This window comes from Petromyzon marinus, chromosome 51 (genome assembly GCF_048934315.1).
Source record: "Petromyzon marinus isolate PM22_M1 ecotype Great Lakes invasive population chromosome 51, UKy_Petmar_22M1.pri1.0, whole genome shotgun sequence".
Classification (NCBI taxonomy): Eukaryota; Metazoa; Chordata; class Hyperoartia; order Petromyzontiformes; family Petromyzontidae; genus Petromyzon; species Petromyzon marinus.
In genome coordinates this window covers 11,795,532-11,823,195 of record NC_133717.1, presented here as the reverse complement: position 1 = coordinate 11,823,195, position 27,664 = coordinate 11,795,532, and the positions used below count along the sequence as shown (strand labels likewise).

The window sequence follows — 27,664 nt, the reverse complement described above, 5'->3', positions numbered from 1 at the left end:
TGGTACAGTATCTTGAATCTTGATTTGAAGCTTTCGTGACTGCTGGAATCCATACTCTTTGGTTCTTTCGGTAAAGTCACGTAGGTAGAAATTTAAATAAATCACGACGTTTCGGGCGCAACACATAGCCACTTCCATGCCCTCCTCCAGGAGGCCGCTCTCTCCTATCTTACTTGCTAATTTCTCACATTAACATCACGTAAATTCTTTATGACCCTTGAGCTACACCCATTGCAAACCTTTAAAAAACAGTCTGCCTCAGCAGCAGACCATGCTTTCCCACCTGATGATGGACGCTTGTGTTGCGCCCGAAACGTCGTAATTTATTTTACTTTATACCTACGTGACTTTACCGAAAGAACCACAGCTATTGGTATCTTGAACTTGATTTGGGCTCTCTCCAGGTCAAAGGTTTCCCAAACGCCAGTCCTCGCGACCCACCGAAATACGGCTTTCCGCATTTACCAATTTACTCCCCTTTCAAATACTAATTAACTCGTTCCACGCTGCACGCGCCCGATGATTGTTCAACACGTCCCAAGTGACACGCTAAGCAATAAACGTTGTCTGCATCACGCGGACATGTGTACACACGGAACACCTGTGCACACACATACACGCGGCTCTATTTACGCGATGTTAATAGCACGGTTGGCTACGGACCGTGCGAAATAAGTTCAACATACGCGGCCTAACTTAGGTCTACCCGAAATTCTCCCAATGCGTGCGATTTGAAATCACTTATATGCGGGTGGCTATGCGGCCGGACGTGGTGCAGTAATGTGTGAGCGTACCCTGCGCGACACTCGGCAGGCGTTCGTCTCGCGGTTTTTTCGCTTTTGATCGCGCCCCTTTAAATTTGTGTTATTATTTTACACGCTTTTTATTAACTCACTCTCTGTCTGTTGTATCCTCAAATCTTGCAACTCAATTTTAACCCACTTCCCAATGTGGTATCGACTGCAAACTTGGTATACTTATGTCATACTGATGACAATACTATATTATATCATTAAAGTATATATTTTTTAACATTATTTTTTATATGTTATGTTTCGGCTTGGGTCGAATTGTCCACGCTCAACTGACGTTGGCTATAAATCACCACGCTCCCTTACGTTATGGCAAGCTTCGGGGCCACTTCCTGGAGTCGTGGAGTTCTTCCATTACTAGTACGGTACATTTAATAAAAGCGTGTTTTACATTTTTATTGTTAAATATTACTTATTAATTTGGGGACGCATCTACTACTAACCGCGGCGTACAGCGCGAGAAGTGTGCGTTTTCCACAGCTGTAAACCCCTCTTGCGGTGCTCTGTGTGAACCAATGCTGCCTACGCGCGCGCACACACACACACGCGGCGCGCTGTGATCTCCCTCCCCATGTGTGGGTCAGACCGCAGAGTCTCTCGGCTGGAAGGGGATGATCAAGCGGGCCCCGCTGTGGTGACGGATCCCTTCTTTGTCCGCGGGGAGCGACCTCCCGCTCCTCTCTCGCAGCCACACTCAAGTTTCAGAGCTGGGCTGTAAAATTATTGAAGCAATATATTCTTTGGAGTCCATGCCAGGTCCAAGTTTACCATGGGAGTCCAGTTGAACTATGGATTTCCAATTTTACCATGAAAGTCCAGTTTTAACATGGTAATTCAAGTTACACAATGGCTGTCCAGTTTTACCATGGGAAATAAAATTTTACCATGGAAAATCCAGTTTACCATGGCAGTCCAGTTTAACATGGGCAGGGGTCGATAACCTGCTTCGTGACGTTATTTATTAAGGACCACCATTTCCCTTTCACATGTATTGCGCCTCTTGAAATATTGAGTTTTTTACCAAATAACTAAAAGAATGGCTCGTTATTTTGGTTACCAACCGCTAGTCTAAGTCGAAGTGACAATTACCGCAAATTAACACGAAATTGTATCCATCATGAATCTTTTTTTTTAAATACTTGCCGTCAATGTTATAATTGGTGTCCCTATAACCCACCGTGAATACATTCTATGTTTAATTATAAAATGTAATGTTTTTTGGTCGTGTATATTTCTCGATTAAAATTATAAATAGAGCTAATGGTAAGCCATGATCGCCAACATCTTTGAGAAAAGCATGGCACAGGGAAGATGTTATTTTCACGGGCTCCTTTGGCATTCTTGGCCCCCCTAAATCCTGCCCTTGGTTCTTGGTTGTGGATTGTACCATAGCACCCCTCGAATCCAGGGGGCGGGGGGGAGCCGTGGTGGAGCATTCCATTGTAGTAGGTGTATAATTAAGACAAAGATCCTTATAGCCTTATCACTGTCCGGGCAAGTGCTGTTAGCGAGCACCTATGAAGGCCGGCACGGCACACGAGGGGGTGGGTGGCCAATACCACGCCCGGCCGCTAGTGGCGATATTTTTACACCGCACCAGGTACTCATTTGAGGCTGAGACGACCTAGGCGAGGCTCAGGACCAATTGAGATAATCGTCACCGGTGTTGGCCGTGAGCGGGAACCGAATTCGGGTCGCCGGGTTCTTAGCGCAACGCTCTAACCATTGCACACACATATGCACAACGTCACAGTTGGGTAGTAAAATCTTTATTTACAATTCCTCACAGCATTTGTGATCAGGCAAAAACGGGGTCAGACGTGACACGATTAGTGAGATTCATATCGTCATGATTAGTGGGAGTGGTGGTGATTCAGTTGGGCAAACCACTCTTTACAGACTATCATGGGATGTCATCTGACGCCGAAGTGTCTTACACTGCTGTCCCCATGGCATAACGCACGACCCTCCGCTGACAGTAGGACTCGCAGGGGGGTGGTGGTAACGACGATACTAGGAAGCTACTGGAGCTATGCGCTTACGAATCTAGATTTAAAACTCATTTATTTTAGAACTGCTTTTTGGATTTAGTTTGTTGTCCTTCCCCCGCACCGCCGATTCGCATGGTTGGCATCGTACGGTTCGAAAGAAGTTCAACATATACGACGCGACACCGATAGTGTAACAAGTCACAATTCGTGCAATATGCTAAATTATAGAATTCCACACATGATTTACCATAGTTTACTCCACACAGGGCGTTTTTCTTCTTCTTTCAAACACGATTACACGCAAGCGATGCATCACACGTTCAAAACAGACGGCACAGAGTAGCCGTCGGTTTTTTTATTTCTCTCAAGTCCTCCTTCTTGAACAATCTCTTTTGAAACGCGCACCAGCAAACGCGTCCGCGCGCGAGTAACGTTTTATCACGCGCCCAGAGGTCACACACACGGCGCACCCAAAACAGAACTCTTACAAAGCAAAGACGGTCGCATGAACGCAGCGTCACGATATTCAAGTCGTGTCCTGGGAGGGGGGGAGGCTTGTGAATGGGGGCAGTTGAAACGAATAAAGGTTGGCCGCTTGTCCGTGGATACGTATGCGTGGGGAGGGGGGGGTGACAGAGTCAGTCCTCCAGCAGAGGGCTCATTTAATCTCGCCACGTGAACGGGAATTCACCCCACACCTTGGTAGAGGTGGCATGGGTAAAGGTGCAGCACTCTGCCATTACCCGCTCACGCCACTGCTGGAAGAAGGGCGTCCACTAGAGGCAGCCCTTGAGATCCTCTCTCGAGAGAGCATTTGGCCTGCTCGAGCATGCTGGCCCGAAATTCTGGTGAGAGTACTCGCACTTTACCCAACCACTCATGCCCTACTGATCGACTGCCGTGTTAACTATTTATGCCGCTGGGTGGGCAAAGATGGCGGGGGGAATGGATTTAAGAAATCTGCCCATTGTTTTGACTTCCGCGCCGGGAGAACGAACCGGCGACCTCTGGATTGCAAGTGGAGTGTGCTCACCATGACAGCATCCCAGAGGTGGGATAATATGCACGATTTACCGCCCCACAAGGCACACACATTTAACTCACGTGAACGGAGGCAATGTCCGATGACGAATTTCATTTTGTTGGTTTAACAGTCTCAGTTGGGAACTCATATTGGTACATTTGGGGTTTGTAAAATTCTCATCATCGCCATCACTTTGGGGTTGGTAAACAATCAGTACGATCTGATGAGGCTGCACCGCTGCATGCAGTTAAGTCGAACAGTTGTCACCCTATGGACAAACTGTTCCCTGCCACAGGAACATGGAATTGCTGGTAACAGACGAGCGACTTCGTGTGCTTGGTGCAGCCTGGGCTAATCCGACGTTTTTATATTTTACTAAAACTAAACTAACTAAACTTTTTATTTTACCAGCGAAGGCCCACTGAGCTATACAAAGCTCTTTTTCAGAAGTGACCTGACCACAAATGCTAGCTCAACTTAGTGGCTTGTCGCGTGGAAAATTATAGCAGCCAAATACTCGAAACGTATGTTTCTAAATGTGGAGGGAAAAACCGGAGGACCCGGAGAAAAATCCACGTGACCACGGGGAGAACGTGCAAACTCCGAATATACAGCAGGCGTCCGGGTTGGGATCGAACCCACGACCTCCTGCATACCAGGCGAAGTAGTTAACATCTCGCCATCGTGACTGCCACTACCGTGTACGTCTGTGTGCGTATATGCGTGTATCCGCGTACGTAACTGTGCACTGGGCAGCAACTGCATGTGTGCGCACATGAACACAAGCAGTGGAGAGCGACAGTGTGGTGCTTGGCGCAACTGTGCCACAACAAACACGGCGACCCGAGTTAAATTTCCGCCTACATCAGCGGTGGTCATCTGAACAGCTCCTGGGCCTCCCCCTAGGTCGACTCAGCCATAAATAAGTACCTGGGGCAGTATCTAAAAACCAGCACTGGTGAGACAAAGGCATGATTGCTGGTCACGCGACCCCATTGTGCGCCATGCCGGCCTTCATAGGCTGCTACACAGCTCTTGCTCCTACGACCCGAAAAGGCTACACAGTGGGGGTGGCGGTGGGGGGGGGGAATCTGTATATAAGTCGAGCACAACGCACGCGCGCACACACACACACAGGCTGCATAAACGCGCTGCGCCGCGCGTGCTCGCGATGCAGGCGTACGCGTCGCGTCGAAACCCACGCGCTTAAGGTCACGCGCGCCCGTACGACACACACACACTTTGCACTCAAAGGCGTAAACATTGAACTCTTCCGTGACGAACGGCATGAGCACACATCAACGGCGAGCGGCATGGCAAGCCATGCGGACGCGGCCGCGCTCACTCACTCGCTCTACCGAGCCATTACATTTTTTTACGTAACGAGTGGTGTACTCGCCACTAGGCACATGTTTGTGAGTTCCATGATTATAAAATATGTCATTCGATCATTTTATTGTTCCTTGATTTCAAGCGAATAATTTGCGCTTCGCACTGCTTTCCGAAGATGTACGGATTTGATTGGTCGTTTGTAAACAACAGATATGAGAATGATAAAGGTTTAAGTGCCTTTCAGTGCCTTGTTTTTCCTTTAAGCCCAGCGTACACGAGAAAGCGTGTTTCCAGAGACATATATTTTTTTAAATTAAGAAAAAAGTGTGCTTCAACTATTTTCCAAGTAATGTTTTCTTCTGTTTTAAGTAACACGACGATTCTTTGCAAATTGTCTAAAAAATCATCTTCAGGAAACCCTTTCAAGCAGTGCATTAGTCACGATTCAACAGCTGGTGGGGCCAAAGGCAACATGATTTTTTTAAAGGTTCTCAAACACCTGTTTTCTTTTCCCCACTGCACAACCAAGCCAGGCCGGGGCCAGGCCGAGGCCAGGCCGGGGCCAGGCCGGGGCCAGGCCGGGGCCAGGCCGGGGCCAAGCCCGACACGGATCAGGAGAGCCCCAAGGGTCGGTTTTCCCACTGCAGAAGCCAAGGCATGCGGTTGACATCACACGCTCAACGAACGAGTCGAGACGCACGCAGGCGATGCGTACTGCGTGACGTCATTAGACCCCCGCCGCCCCTGGCCCTGCTGGGCCACCGGCCAGATTTAGACATCTTGCGAGAACAGCGTGCGGCGGTTTGGTTCTGGCTCAGAATGACAAATTCCCAGCGGAAGATCACCCGTAGTTACCGCAGAGGGCCCTGCACTGACGCAGCTGGAAAAGGGGATATCAAGGTGGAACCCGATGCCCTCCGGCCTCAGGAAATGCGTTCTTTGTTTATCGTAACACGGATATGTGTGCACATGCGGGGGGAATAATTTTGGGCGGAAACATATTTCTGAGCTTTCGAAAAAAATCGACTGCAGAAGCAATTGATAAGGCCAAGGCAAAATGTACATGAAGAAAAATAAAATAGAACAATCAGATTTAATTAAAAACTGCGATAATTAATTTTTGGCAGCATTACGGATTCCAGCTTTTGCTCATTTTTATTTAATATTCCTTATAACATTTATCAACAGTATTATTATTAAAATCTCCACGCAACTGGGGGTCACGGGACACTGCGCTGCTTCCGTACTCTCTTAACTGCCCTTCTTGGATTGGTTGATTCCGTAGCTGGAGCCTTTGTCGATTTCCGTGACGCTGATGAGCTGGCGCACCCCCACCGACGCTGCACACCAGAGAACGGAGGCACAAATGGTGAAAGCGACAAGAGGTTAAGCTATGCAGCAAAGCCCCACCCCCCACTTAAGGGTTTGTGCGTATGTATGTACGTACGCATGTTAAAATTATTTCACACCGTACGTAGCCAACTGTGCCAATCAGAGGTGCGGGTGGAAGGGCAACAAACTCAACGCAAAAAGCAGTTCGAAAGAAACCAGTTTTAAATCATCTAGATTGAAAAGTGCATAGCTCCAGTGGCTTCCTAATATCGGAAGGAAGAGCATTCCAGACGGCCGCAGAAGCGCATTTGAAAAGTGCGCGATGCGGTGACCGTCTTTGTTCGATGGCCAACCAGAAGCCGCCGCTGCTGCTGCGAGGATGACCGGAGTTCGCTGACGAGATCAGTGAGGTATCGCGGTTCATTTGTGGCAAGCACTTTGTTTGTGTGTGTGTAATGCGGGGGGCTTAATTTCCCACTGAATAAATACATAAAGCATACGGTGTTAATTCCGGACTTGGCCTACTTATGCCTGTGCAAGCGCAAATTTGGCAGGGCGGTGCAGTGGTCACGTACGTACGTTATGTACTGTACGTGGAAATTATTTCGCAACCGTCCTGATCGGAGATTTAATATTTGCAGGGTCTCCCAAACGCTCTGGGAGTGCTCACAAGCCACCACCACCACACTTAACACGCTATAACAAAGACAAAGATCCCCTGCTCCACGTTTAGCCTACATAGATTGCTGGGCCAAGTGCTGTTAACTATTAACTGTAACTATACTTATTTTACCAGGTAAGGCTCACTGAGCTATACAGCTCTTTTTCAGAAGCAACCTGGCCACAAACGATAGATCATCACGTGGAAATTTGTAGCAGCCAAATACTCTAAACGCGCGTTTATAAATGAGGAGGGGAAAAACCGGAGAACCTGGACAAAACTCCAGATGACCACGGGGAGAGACGCACAAACTCCAAATATACAGGCGTCAGGGTTGGGATTGAACCCACAACCTCCTGCATACCAGGCAAGGAATTTAATATCTCGCCACCGCGACCACCTATGAAGGCCGGCACGGCACACAGAGGGGTGGGGAGGCTGCCCAAGCAAACGCCAATCTGTCTTTGTCTCCCCTAGGTACTCATTTAAGGTTCATATATTTGCCACTGTTATTGAACCCCGAGCGGGAATCAAACTTGGGTCACTGGGTTCGTAGTGCAGTGGCTAAGGCACTTCCTATCTATAACAGGGACAAAGATCCCCCATATAACGTTCACAGATTGTTAGGGCAAGTGCTGTTAGCGAGCACCTATTAAGGCTGGAAAAGCACACGAGGGGGTGGGTGGCCAGCACCACGCCCGGCCGCCTTTGTCTCCCTAGTCGCGATGTTTACGCACCACACCAGGTATTCATTTGAGACTAAGTCGACCTAAGGGAGGTCCAGGACCGGTTCAGATATTCGTCACTGGTGTTGGCCGTCAGCGGGAATCGAACTTGGGTCGCCAGGTTCGTAGCGCTGCGCGCTAACCGCCGCACTACCGCTCCCCACAGGAAGAGACACTCAGTGGTGACAGGAAGAGACACGGAGGCGGCAGGCAGGGCAGGCAAGGCAGCAGTGGCGGCTGCTGGCAGGCTGAGGAGGCAGCCGCTCACCGGCGATGACGACGGCGATGAGCCCGGCGATGGCTAGGGCCGAGCCGCTCGTGGCAACGCCGGCGGCAAAGTGGAAGAGCGGCGACAGCAGGAGCGAGGCCCAGAAGGCCCAGTTCAGCGGCACCCACGGGCGTCTGGGTGGCTGGAACATCTGTCCCGGGAATTTGCCCGACTGCTCGTACTCCTCCTGAAGATCATCCTTAGAAAATATTTTGTTTTATTTTACACGTACTAAAACAAATATTTATTTTTTTAAATACTACTAATTATATTTTACCAGGTAAGGCCCACCGAGTTATATAGCTCTTTTTCAGATGATAGCCACAAAAAAATTAAACACGTAATATGCAAGTCTTGAAATGTACCGTGATTAAAACACATACGTATGGCTCTAAAGTAATATAAGGTACCAACGATTGCCTTCATCAGTCACACTTTTGATTGTGCTGCTCACAGTTTATTTAGTTTTGGCTGCATATTTTATCATTTTAATTAAAGTCCCAGGGGTCAGATTGCTAAATAATTGCACATATTGGTCAGAGGAACGCCTGTAAGAAGTATCAGCAGAGCAATTTGTGTCCCGAGAGCAACGATTAACGGTAGAAACGTAACATCATGATGCAGAGGTGGATGAGAGGAGCTTCGAGTGCTGTTGGAAAGCTGACGTCACAGGCAAAAAGTTACATCGCGATGGGGCCTACAGAAGAAAGCTTTCAAAAAGTGCGTAACTACCCAAGCATGACATACGGCTCAGAAACACGTCCATAAATGGAAGAAACACTGAAAAGTGCGTGCACAGCATGGAAATGCACACTTGGGATTACACCGAGAGACAGAAACAAAATGACGATAATGGGTAAACGACAAACTGTGATATCAACCCCCGGGGGATGCTGCTGCTGGTGGTGGTGTTGATGACGATGTGGTCGACTCCTGACCAGGGTTTGAACTCGTGGACTTGCAATTGTGAGGCTGGCGCTCAAAGGCGAGCGTTTTCACAATCGGAATTTTTTTGTTATTTACACTGGAGGAAATCCGATGAGGTGCAAAGCTGTCCTTCACAGGCGCCTGACTTGGTTGGGGCCGGCCCCACGCAGCACAGCGTGAGCGCAACGCGTCCGCCGCACTTCGCGGCCACGGAAATAATTGTCCCGGACGCCGTGAATGGGGGACAACGATGGGGCGTAATGCAACAGCCGGTAACGTGTGCACGCAGCCGCCTCGAGCATACCGCGTGCAAGTTAATTTTACACGAGGCTCATTCATAATTGAAAGCCCTTGCCGGTTAAGTGGAAGCAAAAGGTTTTTTTTTTATTCGCCTAGGGCTAGAGAACCGCAGGACTGTGACCGGAACGCTTAACTCCACTGGCTCGGCCCGGCATAAGCGCTGGGTATTTTAACGACGCGTAGATTCGTCGTCGATGCCACGACAGTGGCACAAACGGTTCGCGCGTTGGACTTGCGATCGAGGGGTCGCCAGTTTGATTCGATCTCCCGGCATGGCAGTCAAAACGATAAACAAGGGCGGTCTTAAAATTGGTCTGCTAAGTTTGTGCCCTAGAACAGGTCACGGCTTTCCCTGTGTTAATACTGAAGAGGGCAGCGTTTTGCTTTTTCAAGTGTGACATATGTAACTTCCTCCTGTTCATATATGTAAAAAAAAGGTCGATTGCTTGGATTTGATTACTTTTGTTGCAATAGTGATCTACATTTTATTTCTCCAAGAATGTTAACATTACATCTCTCTCCCTAAGGGTAACCATTTGTGAACTGGACATCTGTAAAAAAAAGAGCTTTATAGCTCATCGGATTCCTCCAGCATAACTAAAGATTCTGATTCTGAACTGCCAATCACAAACCTCCTTTTTTGCCGCTTGTTGCAGAGGTTCACGGTTCGAATCCAGCAGCGGCCGCCCTGGTTAATACTCTGGTGTGTAGTAACCGTAGTAACACTATGGCGTTGTCTGCTTCACAGAGGACGTTGTTACCGATCCCCTGCCGTCATTCCACCATTCATGTGCCAGTCAAATAAAAAAAATGTACCACAAGTTACACAATTGGGATTATTATACACAGCAGCAATCATCATGTCCTACTGCCACATTAATGCCTCGTCTCTTGAATACTCACCTGGTTAAACTAAATCAACTTGAAACTTGATGCTCTCATGCTCCCATTTCTTGCTATGACATCTTCGGTCATGTTTGTTTTGTGTTCTCAAATTTCTTTTTCCAATTATTTTCCTCATCGTTTTACAGAATGCCGTGCAGTTTAACACGTAGGCTTGCGCGACCAATATCATCCATAACAAAGGTTTGTTGGGGTTAGATTGTATAAATATACAAATGTGTCGGTAAAACCCGCCACCACCCGACACAGCCAACTAGTAAGGGTCGTCACGTAAACAGAACGTGGCCAATTTCGTCACTAGTACAGCACACCGGTTGTGTGTTGGAGAGAAAAGCCACAACGTTTACCATCCGAGTACGACGTTTCGTCAGTAATTACAATTATCTTCATCGGGCGACAGCCAGATTTGTGGAGAATTCCTGTTTCGTTCCTTAAATAGGGGGGTAATGTGTGCGGCATTACTAGTGAGCACTTCTTGAGCGATGTGGTCTAACACCGTTTTGAGACTAGGCTCTAAAGAAAGCCGTCTCTGGTGTGGACCAATCAGTTTCAAAGACAATGCATACAGTGAGGGAAAAAAGTATTTGATCCCCTGCTGATTTTGTACGTTTGCCCACTGACAAATAAATGATCAGTCTATAATTTTAATGGTAGGTTTATTTGAACAATGAGAGACAGAATAACAACAACAAAATCCAGAAAAACGCATGTCAAAAATGTTATGAATTGATTTGCATTTTAATGAGAGAAATAAGTATTTGACCCCTCTGCAAAACATGACTTAGTACTTGGTGGCAAAACCCTTGTTGACAATCACAGAGGTCAGACGTTTCTTGTAGTTGGCCACCAGGTTTGCACACATCTCAGGAGGGATTTTGTCCCACCCCTCTTTGCAGATCTTCTCCAAGTCATTAAGGTTTCGAGGCTGATGTTTGGCAACTCGAACCTTCAGCTCCCTCCACAGATTTTCTATGGGATTAAGGTCTGGAGACTGGCTAGGCCACTCCAGGACCTTAATGTGCTTCTTTTTGAGCCACTGCTTTGTTGCCTTGGCCGTGTGTCTTGGGTCATTGTCATGCTGGAATTCCCATCCACGACCCATTTTCAATGCCCTGGCTGAGGGAAGGAGGTTCTCACCCAAGATTTGACGGTACATGGCCCCGTCCATCGTCCCTTTGATGTGGTGAAGTTGTCCTGTCCCCTTAGCAGAAAAACACCCCCAAAGCATAATGTTTCCACCTCCATGTTTGACGGTGGGGATGGTGTTCTTGGGGTCATAGGCAGCATTCCTCCTCCAAACACGGCGAGAAGAGTTGATGCCAAAGAGCTCCATTTTGGTCTCATCTGACCACAACACTTTCACCCAGTTGTCCTCTGAATCATTCAGATGTTCATTGGCAAACTTCAGACGGGCATGTAAATGTGCTTTCTTGAGCAGGGGGACCTTGCGGGCGCTGCAGGATTTCAGTCCTTCACGGGGTAGTGTGTTACCTATTGTTTTCTTGGTGACTATGGTCCCAGCTGCCTTGAGATCATTGACAAGATCCTCCCGTGTAGTTCTGGGCTGATTCCTCACCGTTCTCATGATCATTGCAACTCCACGAGGTGAGATCTTGCATGGAGCCCCAGGCCGAGGGAGATTGACAGTTCTTTTGTGTTTCTTCCATTTGCGAATAATCGCACCAACTGTTGTCACCTTCTCACCAAGCTGCTTGGCAATGGTCTTGTAGCCCATTCCAGCCTTGTGTAGGTCTACAATCTTGTCCCTGACATCCTTGGAGAGCTCTTTGGTCTTGGCCATGGTGGAGAGTTTGGAATCTGATTGATTGATTGCTTCTGTGGACAGGTGTCTTTTATACAGGTAACAAGCTGAGATTAGGAGCACTCCCTTTAAGAGTGTGCTCCTAATCTCAGCTGTATAAAAGACACCTGGGAGCCAGAAATCTTTCTGATTGAGAGGGGGTCAAATACTTATTTCCCTCATTAAAATGCAAATCAATTTATAACATTTTTGACATGCGTTTTTCTGGATTTTGTTGTTGTTATTCTGTCTCTCACTGTTCAAATAAACCTAGCATTAGAATTATAGACTGATAATTTCTTTGTCAGTGGGCAAACATACAAATCAGCAGGGGATCAAATACTTTTTTCCCTCACTGTATATTATCAGAGTATGTTTTTTGTTTGCATTCTGACCACAAGTATTGTGGTTAATGCAGACATGATTCCTTGTAAAAGGTTTCAGTTTGGTGTTTAAACATCTTAACACAGCTGTTTTGTTGCCAGGTAAAAGGGAAAACCTATTCTCACGTCTTTTGAGGTATCAGACACTTTGTTCTCAGTTTGCTATTTACCCAACTTCAAATGGAACGTCCATTCTCTCGTGCTAGTTCATCGCACTGTGTAGACCGGTAACATCCATTTGAAACTGCCGCAAATAATTAAGTCTCACATCGGATGCCTCCTGACCAACATTAATGATGTCGCCACCTATGTTGTTTTTGCCTATACTCATCAGCTTGCCTCTCGCTTTGCTTATGTTGACACGCAACTCCACGCGGAAAGTCGCCCGGGTCGGAAATCGAACCCTGGCCCTACTTCCCGTGAGGCACCAGCGTTGGTTACCATTCCACCGACCTGGGGATTTGTCCGCTCCAAGCCAATCACTGCCACGTGCCTGCCCACAACGCATCGCAGCGCCGCAGGTGTGCGTGATGACCTGGCGTGCGCAACTCGCCCGTCTCAGCGCCAGCCAGGCCTCGCCCCCTAGCTGAGCTTCTAAGATCTGATGCGATCGGCACATTCCAGGCAATGTGGTCATAGGCAAAGAAGAAAGAGGATCATCATCATTCTTATTACCTTCTCTTTGTAAAGCTTGTTGAGCCAGTCTCCACACTCCTTTTCATCCTCGGGGATGTCTTCCATCGGGATTCTCCTGGAAAAAAAAGTAAAATAATATTGGTGAACCCCTGGCAGCCTCGAGCGGTAGCAGTGGCAACAATGACGCCGGTGGTGGCGGTGTTGGCAGTGTCAGTAGTGGTGGTGGTATTGGCAGTGTCAGTAGTGGTGGTGGTATTGGCAGTGTCAGTAGTGGTGGTGGTATTGGCAGTGTCAGTAGTGGTGGTGGTATTGGCAGTGTCAGTAGTGGTGGTGGTATTGGCAGTGTCAGTAGTGGTGGTGGTATTGGCAGTGTCAGTAGTGGTGGTGGTATTGGCAGTGTCAGTAGTGGTGGTGGTATTGGCAGTGTTCTATAGTGGTGGTGGTGGTATTGGCAGTGTCAGTAGTGGTGGTGGTATTGGCAGTGTCGGTAGTGGTGGTGGTAGCAGCGCTGTGCGTGGTGAGACAGCTCCACACCTGACACACATGTCCGCCTTGTACGTGCGCCCGTACACCACGCCCAGCAGGGAGGGCTTCGTGTGGCCGCGGAAGTTGAGGGTGCAGTCGTAGATCGCCGGCACTGCACTCCGCATGCACACCACGGAAATGGTGATGATGATGATGATAATACAGGGACTCCACTACTTACGAACGAGTTAGATTCCAGAGGCCTGTTCGTAAGCCGATTTTTGTTCTTCAGTCCAACTTTACTCCTGTCAATTCCAAACATGTTGTACGGCATGTACACTAAACACAGGGAATGGCTTTAAACGTTGTATAATCTCCTGTAGATGTAGATGCCACGGGTGTCTTCAAGTTCTGCAGATGTAGATGCCACCACCGCCATCTATCGCGCGGCGGTTGACCTCACGACTCTCGGTCCGAACAGGCAACTGGACATATGGGCAGGTTTGTTTGTACTCTGATAGTTCGTAAGTCGAATGTCCGTAATGTACAGTGTACCTGTATGTGTCTACGATCAAATCACACACTCAGAATGCACCCTTGCAAGCTCAACAGGATCGTGCCTGGACAGCCCTTTGCACGCGCGATTGCCAAAGCATGACAAAACAGGTGCGGAAGGCTGCTTGCGGGCCTACACTGTCAGCGGAGAGCAGCGACGCAAACAAATCCAAACGCTGTACTCGCACTGTGCTTTCACGTCTACGGCCACTCGAATCGCCCCAACCTGCACTGGCCAACGACTGAAGATGCCCCACAGGGGGGCGTGGGGAAAGCTTGAGGAGAGCAACGCTCAGCACGTGGGCGAGGAAGCATGGAGAAATAAACTCCCCATGACCCGCACGGCACGAGGGAGGCCCTTATCCAACAGCTGATCGACAAAAGAGCCTTAAATGCACATTAGGTCAATTAAGCCCTTTCCCGTTCTGAGATGTCTCAAAGTTGCAGGGTGGTGGGTGTCCCTCTTTGGTTTTTTCGGTAAAGTCACGTAGAAATAAGAAATAATAATAAAACTACATAATAGCATACGACGTTTCGATTGCAACGCAAGCAATCATCATCATCATCATGCGTTGTGATCGAAACGTCGTATGCTATCATGTAATTTTATTATTATTTCTTATTTCTACGTGACTTTACCGAAAAAAACAAAGAGTAATTCCTGCAGTCACGAAAGCGCCGAATCAAGTTTGGTGGGTGTCCCGTTCATCGCTCAATCTCAGAACGTGCAAGCGGTTGAGCGTTCATTTTATTTAGAGAGGCATAGCGCCATTGTTTTGAAAAAAGTTTTACTCACCATAGAGAACCGTAGCGACACGACCGCACTCTATGATAGCTGGCACCAAATAGTGCCACACGCCCTCCAGCATGGCCTCATGGGAGCCTCGGTACCGATAAAGTCACGACATTTTTTCTTCCCGTATAGTTTCGATGATGTACACGTGCACCGTCGGAACGGAATCGGAAGAAAAAGTGATGACGTACGAGTACATCATCGGAACGGGAAAGGGGTTAAGCTCTCCGATGCGCGTTCGGGTTGCACCGCGCGTTGTTCAGCAAAGATATCCGACGTTTCGCTCCACGCGCACGGAACTTCTTTTGTGCACCGAAAGCTCTGGGGCGCGTGCGACGAACCCGTCGGACATCAACGCCGGACAACAACAACAACAACAACAACAACGCGGCGGGTACCAACCCCCCTTGACAACGGCATCAGACCAGCTCGCGAGCACCACGGCCGCCAAAAGCGCACGCGGCGCACGGAAAAAGGAAGCCCGCGAACGCAGCCGCTCACCCGTCCCGCGCAGGTTCTGCACGCAGAGCGCGAAGCCCCGCGTGCGGGGGAGCAGGTGGTGCTTGAGTTTGGGCAGCCCCTTCCTCTCCGCCACCTCCATGCTGATGGCGTGCTTCTCCGGTGTGAAGCGCGTGCCCTCGCAGTGCAGGAGGAGCTGCAAGGACAGGATATAAACATCTACCGTGTCGCCTTAACAGACTTTCCGATGATGCACTTCTGCGGCCGTCTGGAACACGACAAAGAACAAGAGAAAGATCCCCTGGTAGAGCCTTTACAGACGATAAGATAAACTTCTGAGGTCATCTGGAGCGCGACAAAGACAGGACAAAGATCCCCCGTGTCGCCTCAACAGACTTTCAGATGCGCTTCTGCGGCCATCTGGAACGCTCTTCCTTCTTACGAAGGCGGGAACGGCACGGGAGGGGATGGGTGGCCAGCACCACGCCCAGTCGCCTTTGTCTCCCCAATGCTGAGGTTTAAACACCGTACCGGGCCTCTCATTCGAGGCCAAGTTTGCCGCAGGGAGACCCAGGAGCTGTTCAGATATTCGTCATCGACGTTGGCTGTGAGCAGGAATTGAATTCGGGTCGCCAAGCTCATAGCACAGTGCGATGACCACGGCACCAGCACTCCCCCACCACTAAAGATCCCCCGTATAGCCTTAACGGAAGCTTAGGGCAAGTGCTGTCAGCGAGCACCTCCCAACCAAACACGCACACAGAGACAGACGCACGAACAAAAGAAGGTTTGCGGGTGAGCGCGCGTACCCAGAAGTTCTCGGGGTAGTCACGCAGCCTCTGCAGATCTCGTGCCACTGTCACACTGTCCTCGGCCCAGCTGCGCTTGCAAAACACGATCTCCAGGAAGTACCAGGACCAGCCGATGAGCGGCACGTACGAGAGCTGCTTCTTGGCCAGCACCTTCGAGCTCTGGGGACGCAGACACAGCAAGGGCCCATTACGTGGGCTCACTGCCATCGCCACCACCAAGGGCAAAAGATGTCGCGTATAACCTGAACACATTTTTGGGGCAAGTGCTGTTAAGCGAGTGCCTATGAAGGCTGGCATGGTACCAGTGCCGGATTAAGCTAGTGCGGGGGCCTGTAGCATATGTTATAAAGGGACCCTAACTTAAAACACAAATATTAAAACACACATTTTTTACTTGCACAGTAAAGTAATTGTATTTTTTCATTTGCGAAACAGTCAGATAATACGACAAATCGCTAACCTTAAACACCCAGTCGTTCGTAAAAGTTAAAGGCAGTATAGTACTATAGTAATAGAGCAAGTGTAGAATCACTGAACCGGAATTGATAGCTTGAAAGCATTTAGCGCGGGGCCCTTGAAAGTGCGGGGCCCGTAGCATATGATACTTTTGCTACTACGATAATCCGGCACTGCGCGGTACACAAGAGGGTGGGTGGCCAGTACCACGACCGGCGGCCGCCTTTGTCTCCTCAGTGGCGATGTTCACACACGGCACCAGGTACTCATTTGAGGCTGAGTTGACCTAAAGGAAGCCCAGGACCGGTTCAGATAATCGTTACTGGTGTTGGCCGTGGGAGGGAACCGAACACAGGTCACCGGGTTCGTAGCACTACCCGCTGCACTACCGCTCCACAAATACCACAACCACCACCAACGCTATCACCACCAACACAACAAATACTCTCAATACCATCACTACAATCACTACCATCACATACATGACCACCACTATTATTGACACCACCGATATATCACCACTTTGACAACCAACTTCTAAATTTAGTTTGTTGTCATTTGCCCGTACCTCTATTATCACGGTTGGCTACGTACAGTGCGAAAGAAGTTCTACATATATACATACAGCTCTTATCATCACTTCCAACACCACTATCATCACTTCCAACACCACTATCATCACTTCCAACACCACTATCATCACTTCCAACACCACTATCATCACTTCCAACACCACTATCATCACTTCCAACACCACTATCATCATTCCCGCAACCACCGTCGTCACCACCATCATAACAACGACCATCATTACCACGGCTATCGCCACGACAACGAACACGATGGATACAGATAAAATCACCACTACCACTATCATTATCATCACCACCAGCAGCAACACCACCAACACCATTTATTTTGTCTCGAATTGCATTCATTTTTTGTACTTATTTTCGAATCCTTTTGGCAAAAAGCAATATGTACTAGTGCACGTACAATAACAGAAAAAGACAAGATCTGTTTCATCACAGAAAAATCAAATAACATTAGCCCCATAGATCCCCCCACGAATGATGATGATGATCTTTTGCGAATGCTGTAAAATTGTATTGCGGCTTGCGATCAGATACACCTCACTGGTTTATACGTCCCGATGACTCGCACGCTCGGTGAGAATCGCGCGTGGATATTCCCCGGTGGTCATTTAGTCCCGGTTTTTATCATTTTCGTGCCCTCTGTTTTTGAAAGGCAGGTTTCAAGGGCGCGGACGGGGGGGCAGATCACTTCGCCTTAAACATTTGCAGCCGCAGGATTGTGGACCGCAGCGGGAACGCACCGCACATTGCACTTCTAGCCGACCCGCACTCTTTCAACACGGCATGGTCACGAGCGTACACCGGCGCCGGTAGGCATGCGACGACAATCCGCGGTTTCATAGCGATTCATATGCTCGTGATACATGCATCAAAATCATATAGCGTATGAATCGATAGTTGATAATAACTAAACTATAGACTGTTTAACATGTAGGCTTTCGCGATCAATATTATTCATAATAAAGGTTTTTGGGTTAGATCGCGTTTATTTATAAATGTGTCGTAAACCTCCCACCACCTGACATGGCCAATCAGCAAAAAAAAAGTGTCACGTTGACAAAAAGACAAAATAGTTCACTACTTTAGCCCACCGGTGTGTTGAAGAGTGAATCCACATTTACAGTTTGAGTACGACGTTTCGCTGGTAAATACATCCAGAATCATCGGGCAATTCGCCAGAATGGTAAAGCCCTCGCTTGCTCCCGATTATGAGTTAAGTGATGATGTCACCCTGCTGCTCTTTATAAAACCGGGAGCAAGCGAGGGCTTTACCATTCTGGCGAATTGCCCGATGATGCTGGATGTATTTACCAGCGAAACGTCGTACTCAAACTGTAAATGTGGATTCACTCTTCAACACACCGGTGGGCTAAAGTAGTGAACTATTTTGTCTTTTTGTCAACGTGACACTTTTTTTGCTGATTGGCCGTGTCGGGTGGTGGAGGGTTACGACACATTTATAAATAAACGCGATCTAACCCAAAAACCTTTATTATGAATAAACTATAGACTCTTTTTATTTTACCAGGAAAAGGCCCACAGCTCTTTTTCAGGACCTGGCCAAACGATAGCTCAACGTCGCGGCCTGTCGTGTGGAAATCCATAGTGGCCTGATGAGAGATGAAGGAGGGGGTGATGAAAGGAAGGGGGGAAAGGAGATGAAAAAAGCAAGAAGACGTGAGAGATAGGGACCGGGAGGAGCTGAGTAGAAGAGGGGAACTTGAAATAGAAAAGAGGAGAAAACAAAGAGGAGATGAATGGAGCTGAGAGAAGAAGTCGACGGAGGAGAGAGAGGAAAAAAATGAGGTCGGAGCAGAAGACGGCAAAGGGGGAACACGCCCCTCTCACTCCTCTCGCCCCTCTGACCCCTCTCACCCCTCTCACTCCTCTCGCCCCTCTCACTCCTCTCGCCCCTCTCACTCCTCTCATCCCAAAGGGGGACCCCCCCCCCCCACGCCCACTCACCCCGAGCACCCCAAAGCGCTCGCAGACGGTCCAGCCACACAGGAAGTCGATCTCGAAGTTGTGGTTGAGCACGACGATGGCGTGCTCCTTGCCAAAGTGCTCGTAGGTCTGCGGGTCCGTGTAGATGGTGCAGCTGGTGCCTGACCACCACTCCAGCAACAGCACCAGCTCTGCGGTGCGGTGTGGTGCACACGGGGGGGCGGGGGGGGGGACATTTGGCAAGGGTGTCGGGGTTGAAGGATGGCGCGACCCAAAGACAAGGAAGAAAAATTATGCATATGCATGGATTCTGTAACATTTCCCCCCCCCCACCCCCCCCCCCCCCCCCGGTTTCCCTACAGCTCTCATCTCACTCTAGTTATCCATTTGCCTATAAGTCTTGTATCCTAGTCCAACATCGTTGTCTACCAGTCCCCTGTCACTGTCTGTCGTCTCATCATGCATACTCCCCATGTCTCCCTCTGTGTCTTCACGACGCATACTCCCCATGTCTCCCTCTGTGTCTTCACACCGCATACTCCCCATGTCTCCCTCTGTGTCTTCACGACGCATACTCCCCATGTCTCCCTCTGTGTCTTCACGACGCATACTTCCCATGTCTCCCTCTGTGTCTTCACACCGTATACTCCCCATGTCTCCCTCTGTGTCTTCACGACGCATACTCCCCATGTCTCCCTCTGTGTCTTCACGCCGCTGTATCTCCCTCCATGTCTCCCTCTGTGTCTTCACGACACATACTCCCCATGTCTCCCTCTGTGTCTTCACGACGCTGTATCTCCCTCCATGTCTCCCCCATTATCTCCCCCTCGGGCCTCCACCGTTTCCCCCTAAAGTGTGTTCACCCCACCTTATCTCAACCCCCCGCCCCCCCCACCCCTCTCTCCCTCCCAACATCACCCCCGTGTCTCCCTCGCTCCCGTGTCCCCATCATTCACGGCTATACCGTTTCCCCCTAAAGCGTTGCCCACCCTGCGTCTCCAGCCCACCACATCTCCCTCGTGTCTCCCCACACCCACTGCTGCCCCCCACCACCACCACCACCACCCCCCACCGTGTCCCCATCACTCACGGCTCCAGTGCGAGTAGGCGAGGCGGCAGTTGACGTGGCGGTAGAGCGAGCGGTTGATGGGCCACAGGGGCAGGGTGCACAGCTGCAGGAGGTTCACGATGAGGCCGCTCACCAAGAAGATGTAGCCGATGAGGAGGTGCAGCACAAACTGGGACTTGATGAAGCTCGACAGGCCCATGGTGGATGGACGCACGGACGCGACAACCTGACAGCCGCACACAGATAAAGATAACGCTTGACACACACCAAATAAACAAAGGCCATTCCCCCCCCCCCCCCCCATTCAGCCTTTTCTGGCCGTTGGGACGAGTGCCATTAGCGAGCACCGATGAAGGCCGGCACGGTGCATGAGGTGGTGGTGTGGCCAGTACCAAGATGCACACAACAACAACCGGCATTCGCCACTAAGCAGCAGTGGTGTCACCGCGGCTCGTGCCAGGCTACGTGCACCTGGAGGCCACATGAAGTGTCGAAGGCTCGCTGCTGACAGCCGGTCACGGAACAGACCCAGGTGGCACGGGTTGATGGCGATGACTGGCAGACACCACCTATGCTAACCTGGTGCGTTTTAGCCACCCGGTGCTCCGCTCATTATTGTGAGGTACACACAAAGACAAAGATCCCCCGTATAGGCTGAACAGACTTTTGGGGAATGTGCTGTTCGCGAGGACCTATGAAGGCTGGCATGGCACACGATGTGGGTGAATGGCCAGCACCATGCCCGGCCGCCTTTGTCTCACTCATGGCAATGTTTCTGACACCGTCCCAGGTACTCATTTGCGACTGAGTTGACCTAGGGGAGGCCCAGGACTGGTTCAGATAATCGTCACTGGTGTTGGCCGTGAGCGGGAATCGAACTCGGAATGCCGGTTTTATAGCGCAGTGTGCTAACCGCTACATAACCGCTACCGACACACACACAGACACACACACACACATAATCACATACAAACCAATGCAGAAAATAATTAAAATGCAGAGGTCGCTTTGAAGGGTTCTCAAATGACCCCTGGATACGTGTCTCATGACATGAGGCTGACAGCACAATCAAAATAACACTCGTGAAGAAACGAAAACTATTTATGCAAATGTGGGCTTCCAACTATTGAAGGACACACGGCCTAGGTACATATCTGACAGGATAAGAAATGTTTGGCTTTTTGGGGGTTTTATCATCCTTTAGTAAATCATTACACTTTTCAGGCCCTTAAAAGCAGGGTTCATTTTTTTCCCACTGTCCTCTCCAGGGAATCTCCACCCCACTTGTGCAGGTGGCGCTTCAGTGAGGTTGCCCTGGACTTTGTGTGTTTGTGTTCGGGGGTTCGATGCACCGGGCCGGTCGCACACACAGCGAGATACATCCACAGACACACGTGGAGACGTGTCAAGGGTAATGACTCCAACGACACCGCCGCAGCGAGGGCGGCACGGCCCTCTTCCCACACGCGCTCGCTCGCAGTTAAAAAGCCATCGCAGTCCCTGAAACCCCCACACCCCCCCCCCCCATGGCCTAAGAGGTGCAAAATGCCAATCGGCCAGCAATACAACAGTGACGTTGAAGATTTAAAACGCATTTAAAGCGAGGGTCATTGAAAACTCGGGAACAAAAACATTTAACAGATTTAAACTATTTTTTTTTATTTTACCAGGTAAGGCCCACTGAGCTATATAGATTTTTTTCAGAAGCGACCAGGTTCGTAGATCAGTTGCGCTAATCGCTCCGCCACTGCTCGCCTCAATCCCATCAATAACAATATAATAACAACCGCCGTTCACCACTAACTGGCGGTGACGTCACCACGGCTCCCGTGCCAGGCTAGGTGCACTTTGAGGCCACGTGAAGCGCCGAAGGCTCGCTGGCAGAGATGTCACGGAACAGACCCAGCCAGCTGCCACGGGCTGACTGACTCAGACGGATGTACTCCCCACTGTCCCGTCCTCTCTGCTCTTTAGCAGCCTGTCGCTCACACACGCGCAGAAGTTCAACGAGCCGTATTGTGTAAAAAGTGAAACCATTCCTCGCTCCATATCCCCCGCCTCGTCCCTAAGCCACCACGCTGCCCGTGTCACGCAGAGCTCAGCGAGGCTCCCCCCGCCAGTACCCCGCTTCGCCCGGGGCCTTCAGTGCAAGGCCGTAATTATTATACATATATTGGGGGGGGGACACATCCCCCCCCCAATGTATTGCTATACAAAATCATAATTGCTATGCTATGTAAATAAAAACAACAATTTGCTGAACCTTGGCCACAATATCTGGACTTGTCTTCAGATAAATCAATGCATAGATTTCTGTTTATATGATTGTGGCTATGGCTGTACTTTATTCATCCCTAATCTCTGCCATTACATACAATGAAACAAGAAAAGGTAAAAAAGTTAAAACAGAGAAATGAAATACAATACCCTATTAGACATTATTGTAAAAAAATAAAGTCCATCCCACGTGTTAGTGAATTTTTTTTTATATTTTAGGCAGGAAATGAGTTTTCAAATTTCGATCTTTTTCTGGGTTGGGACCCCCAGACACCCTGGAAGATTTAGTCACCCCCAATGTTGACTCCATGGCTACGGCCATGCTTCAGTGCAATAACGGCGGTGGGGGGGTGGGGGGTCTGGGGGGTGTGGGGTGTCCGTGTCCTCGGTCACAGTGACCGTTACCCCAAGTTGTGTGTCTTGCGCAAATTAATTCGGGAACCGTGGGGAATCGATTCTCCGTGCGCTCTCTGGCGCTTTAACAAATAAACACCATGTACCGCTTGCGGCAATGACGGATCAAAAGGGTTTTCAAAGAGGTCCCGTGTGTGTGTGTATATGTGAATCCAATGGCAAAGGATCCCCCGTAGAGCCGTAACAGACTGTGGGGGCAAGTGCCGTTAGCGAGCACCTACGAAGGCCGGCACGACACAAAGAAGCGGGTGGGTGGTCAACACCACACCCAGCCACCTTTGTCTCCCTAGTGGCGATGTTTACACAATGCACCAGCCACTCATTTGAGGGTGAGTTGGCATAGGGGAGGCACAGGACCAGTTGAGATAATCGTCACTGGTGGTGGCTGTGAGCGACCTATACATGTGTATATACACAGACATAACATCAAGCTGCATACGCCACTGATTGGCAATGATGTCACCAGTGTTTATGCCATGCTAAGTGCACTTTGAGGCCCCGGTTAAAGCCAACAGGTGAGCAGGCAAGAGGTCATAAGACAGACCCGGGTGTGAATGGGTTAAACGGGCCAGGAAAGTAACTCCCAGCGAGTTATATGCACACAAGCACACACGAACACACAGCGGAATATTTCAGAGACAAAGATCCCCCGTTTAGCCTTATATAACGAATAGAAGTGCACTTGGCAAGCAGCCACCGCTTGTCAAAGAGCGAATGGAGGCCCTCTTTCTCAAAACTTTACAAATGCACTCACATTTCTCTTCGCCCTCATATATTTTTTCTCTTCCCGGCTTTAACCTCCGGCTTTGCCGCTGGGTCAACAGCCAAGTGGCTCAGCGGTAAAGCGAGTGGCTCGGAAATGGGAAGCGTGCGAGTTCAAATCCTGGCTGGGGGGTTGACTCAGGCCATCATGCCTCCCCTCTGGGGTCAATGAATAGAGCCAGCTCTCTGGGGAAGTCAACAGTGGTTGTCATGCGGATGGACTCGCCCCTGCCACAGGATTGTATTATTTCCACCACTGACTCAGGGCTGTAAACAAGAGATGGATCACCATCTCAATGTGCCCTTGAGTAGGAAACAACTTCGAATTTTGACTTCAACCAGTACTGACCTAAAGCCGCCCATAATGGTTGAAGTAAAACATATTCTTAAATCTGCTTGTAGATCAAGTCCCGTGGGCAGGGAACCAGAGCCAGCAGAGATGATGGAGATTAATGGGGCTATGACCACAGACAGAACCTCGCATTTGCCCGGCACCGCAAACCAGAACGGATGCTTTTAAGTCATTCCGCAGCGGGGGGGGGGGGGGGGGGAGCGTCTGGATGATGCTGGCTTTTAATGCAATTTACCATCGCGGGCAATCACATCACGCGCGTGTCCCCGGCGCGATACGAGGGGCACGGCGCTCGCTCCCGACGGCAATCCTGTCCCTGGACGGCCCGTGTCATGCCACTTCGCAGCACACGACGATACGATCCACAGCGGCAGCACGATAGCGGAGCGCTCTGTGGATCGCTGAAGGGGTGGCCCAAAGGCGCAAGGCCCTGCAATTGCCTGCTCACGACACCGCTGGCGGAAAATGCTGCCAAATGAGTTGGGCAACTTTCAACGTTTTTTCCAACGACGGAATTGTTTCTTGTTTGGAGGAATTGGATCACGACCGATGAGGGAGGAAGCGATTTTTGTGCGTTCAGTTTTGTCCTTCCCACGCACCTCCGATCAGCATGGTTGGCTACGTACGGTGGGAAAGAAGTTCAACATACGTACGGAATTAAGAGGGAACTTTGTAGACCACCCTCGAGAGGCTATTCTTGTCCGTCTCTTGCACGCTGGCCAGACGCCTTGGGAATTGCAGGAGTAGCCACACTTTATCCCACCACACGTGACCTTCCGATTCGACTAACAAGTGGGGGTATCCACTTAGACTGCTGTTGTTTCAACAATGTATGTTGAACTTCTTTCGCACCGTACGTAGCCAGCCGTGCTAATCAGAGGCGCGGGGGAAGGACAAAACAACTGAACACAAAAAAGCAGTTCTAAAGAAATTACTTTTCAATCGTGATTTAAAGTGCATAGCTCCAGTGGCTTATTAATATCGGCAGAGCGTTCCAGACGGCCGCAGAAGCGCATCTGAAAGCGCGCTATGCAGTGAGCATCTTTGTTCGATGGCCAGCCAGAAGCTGCTGCTGCTGCGAGGATGATGACCGGAGTTCGCGTGATGATGGTCTATGATGCTCCTTGACGGGGTCAGCGAGGTATCGTGGTTCATTTGTGGAAAGCACTTTGTGTGTGATTAATGAGGGAGTGGGGGGGGGGCTTAATTTCTCAATTGAATATTTTCTTAGTCGCCTTCCCCAGTACGGCAATACGGTTGGGGCAATCGCTGTTCGGCTTAGGGCTGGCACGGCACACGGCAGGTGTCAAGTGGTCGGCGGCACAGCCATCCACCTTTGTCTCCCCAGTGCTGATTTCATCTCACAGCGCACAAGGGCACTCGTCTACGGCCGACCAAGGAGGGGCCTCAGCAGCAGTTCATACTTCACCGAATCGAACCCAGGCCACCGGGTGTGTAGGTTAAGTACACAAAGCTGGGATTCTACCGCGTCCGCCACCTGAACAGACTCTGTTGGGGCAAGTGCTGTTCGCGAGCACCTATGAAGGCCGGCACGGCACATGAGGGGGTGGGTGGCCAACACCACGCCTGGCCGCCTTTGTCTCCCCAGTGGTGATGTCTACGCACCGCACCAGGTACCCATTTGAGGCTGAGTCGATCTATGGGAGGCCCATGACCGGTTCAGATAATCGTCAACCGGTGTTGGCCGTTAGCGGGAATCGAACTCGGATACTTGGCTTCGTAGTGCAGCGTAGCGCTAACCGCTACACCGCCGCTCCCCCCCACGCTACACACACACCCACAGCGCACACTGGTAGACACACACACACATGCCCACGTGTTAACACAAGCCTGCCCAGTGGACAGCGAAGCTGTTAAGAGGGCAGTTCCCTGGGTTATCAAAACACACACGCGAGAGAGACAGCACGACCGGGAGAGAGCAAATCCTGCCCATTCTCGGTCAGCCAGCGACACATTCCTGGTTGCCCGGGCAACCACACAGGGCTGCAGCTGGAGTGGTGGGATCACGGCAAGGGGCCTTAGGGGTCGTCCATAAATGACGTCACGCACCTGGGGGGGGGGGGGGTAAGACATTTGTGACGATGTGTGACGAGGGGGGGGGGGTGTTTGAGAAATGTGACGTCACATAAAAATGCGCAACTTTAAATAAATATAGAATTGTTATAACAACACTAATTGTTATAACAACACTCCTACAACATCAGAGTGCAGCGCCACATTAAATACGCACTGCAATGACAATAGTTTAAAGCGATTTGAAGCATGTTTTTGTTTTTTTAATGGAAATATGGTTGGGGGGGGGGGGGCAGAGCTTTGTGACGTCATATTTGAGAGGGGGGGGGGGGTCTGATTTTTTGTGACGCCGTGTGACGAAGGGTGGGGGGGGGTCAAAAATCGTCCAAAATCGCGTGACGTCATTGATGTAGGGCCCCTTAGGAGAGAGCGCAGCGAGCAAGGAGGGAGGCACCTCGGGACTACAGTTGGCGAGGGCGAGCGGGCGGCTCGCACCGCCAGAACCCCAGCATCGCGTTAACTCCGCTAACCACGTGCTGTGGAAATCGTGCGGCTCCCAGTGAGCGAGGTGGAACAACACCACCACCACCGCCGCCGCCGCCGCCGCACGCCGCTGCCAAGTTTGAACTGAACCGTTCAACCATATTTTTTTTGATTTAACCAGCTAAGGCCCACTGAGCTACAGAGCTGGTTTTTTTCCAGAAAGCGACCGGGCCACAAATGATAGCTCAAAGAAGCGGCTCATCATCACGTGGAAATTTATAGCAGCCAAATTGCTCTAGAGTCTAGACGGATGTCGATTCGAAATGTGGAGAGAAGTACGGGAGTGGCCGGAAATAAATCCGTGCGACGATGGGGAGGACATGCAAACTCCAAATATACAGGCATCAGGATCGGGATCAAAGCCACGACCTCCCGTATACCAAGCGAGACAGTTAACATCTCGCCGCCGTGGCGACCCAACGAACCCCGATTTCCAGACGAGTTACATTCGTGACTGACCAAGCGCAGGATTATTTACAAACAAGGCCTACCCGTCTGCAAGACTGCACCAATCCGCCCCCGTCCTATCTCACTCAGCAGTGCGCAATACCGGGCCTGACTAGACCCCGAATCGCCGCCGGCTACGATCCGCAGCCCATGGTGACCTGCCGCCCGTATCGCCGCGCAAACCTTGCGCGGCGATAAGGCCAGCGCGGTGTCAGCCCGGGAGACCCGGAGCCGGTCCACCGTTAACAAGATGTTCGAGATCCACCCTCGAGCCCGAGCCAGTTTTACAACGGGGCTTAAAACAAGCGTCGTTCCAACGAGCTCGCCACGTGTGTGGTGGTCACAGTGCGCATTCGTCATGGACCAGACTCAGAGCGGGATGGGGGCGCGATAACAAGCGTTCGGACTTACTTGCGTACTAACGTTGCCCGTCTGACTAGCTGGAGACCAGGGGTACAGGGTGGATCTGTCAAACGGGCCAGAAATGTGAACATCCACAGAAAGTAAAAACAGAGCGAAGAGCTTTCCCATGATGAAAGGAGTTTGTGCTTTATTATTGTGCAGTAACCAATGGAGTGGATGTCACCTTCC

At 50.1% G+C, this 27,664-nt stretch overlaps 1 protein-coding gene across 3 annotated transcripts in view; it reads right to left on the bottom strand.

Annotated features, from left to right (window-relative positions):
• Window positions 1–2,565: 2,565 nt before the first annotated feature.
• The window catches only part of AGPAT4 (1-acylglycerol-3-phosphate O-acyltransferase 4), a 34,765-nt gene continuing 9,666 nt past the window's right edge, over window positions 2,566–27,664 (bottom strand). For all 3 annotated transcript variants that reach the window (XM_032973372.2, XM_032973375.2, XM_032973374.2), the window contains 8 exons: window positions 20,266–20,470; window positions 19,197–19,366; window positions 16,177–16,338; window positions 15,410–15,563; window positions 13,630–13,732; window positions 13,135–13,210; window positions 8,146–8,344; window positions 2,566–6,499 (listed from right to left, as the gene is read on the bottom strand). In XM_032973372.2, coding sequence (XP_032829263.2) covers window positions 6,411–6,499; window positions 8,146–8,344; window positions 13,135–13,210; window positions 13,630–13,732; window positions 15,410–15,563; window positions 16,177–16,338; window positions 19,197–19,366; window positions 20,266–20,443 — 1,131 coding nt within the window. In that variant the 5' untranslated portion in view covers window positions 20,444–20,470 and the 3' untranslated portion in view covers window positions 2,566–6,410. The remainder of the gene's footprint in view (window positions 6,500–8,145; window positions 8,345–13,134; window positions 13,211–13,629; window positions 13,733–15,409; window positions 15,564–16,176; window positions 16,339–19,196; window positions 19,367–20,265; window positions 20,471–27,664) is intronic.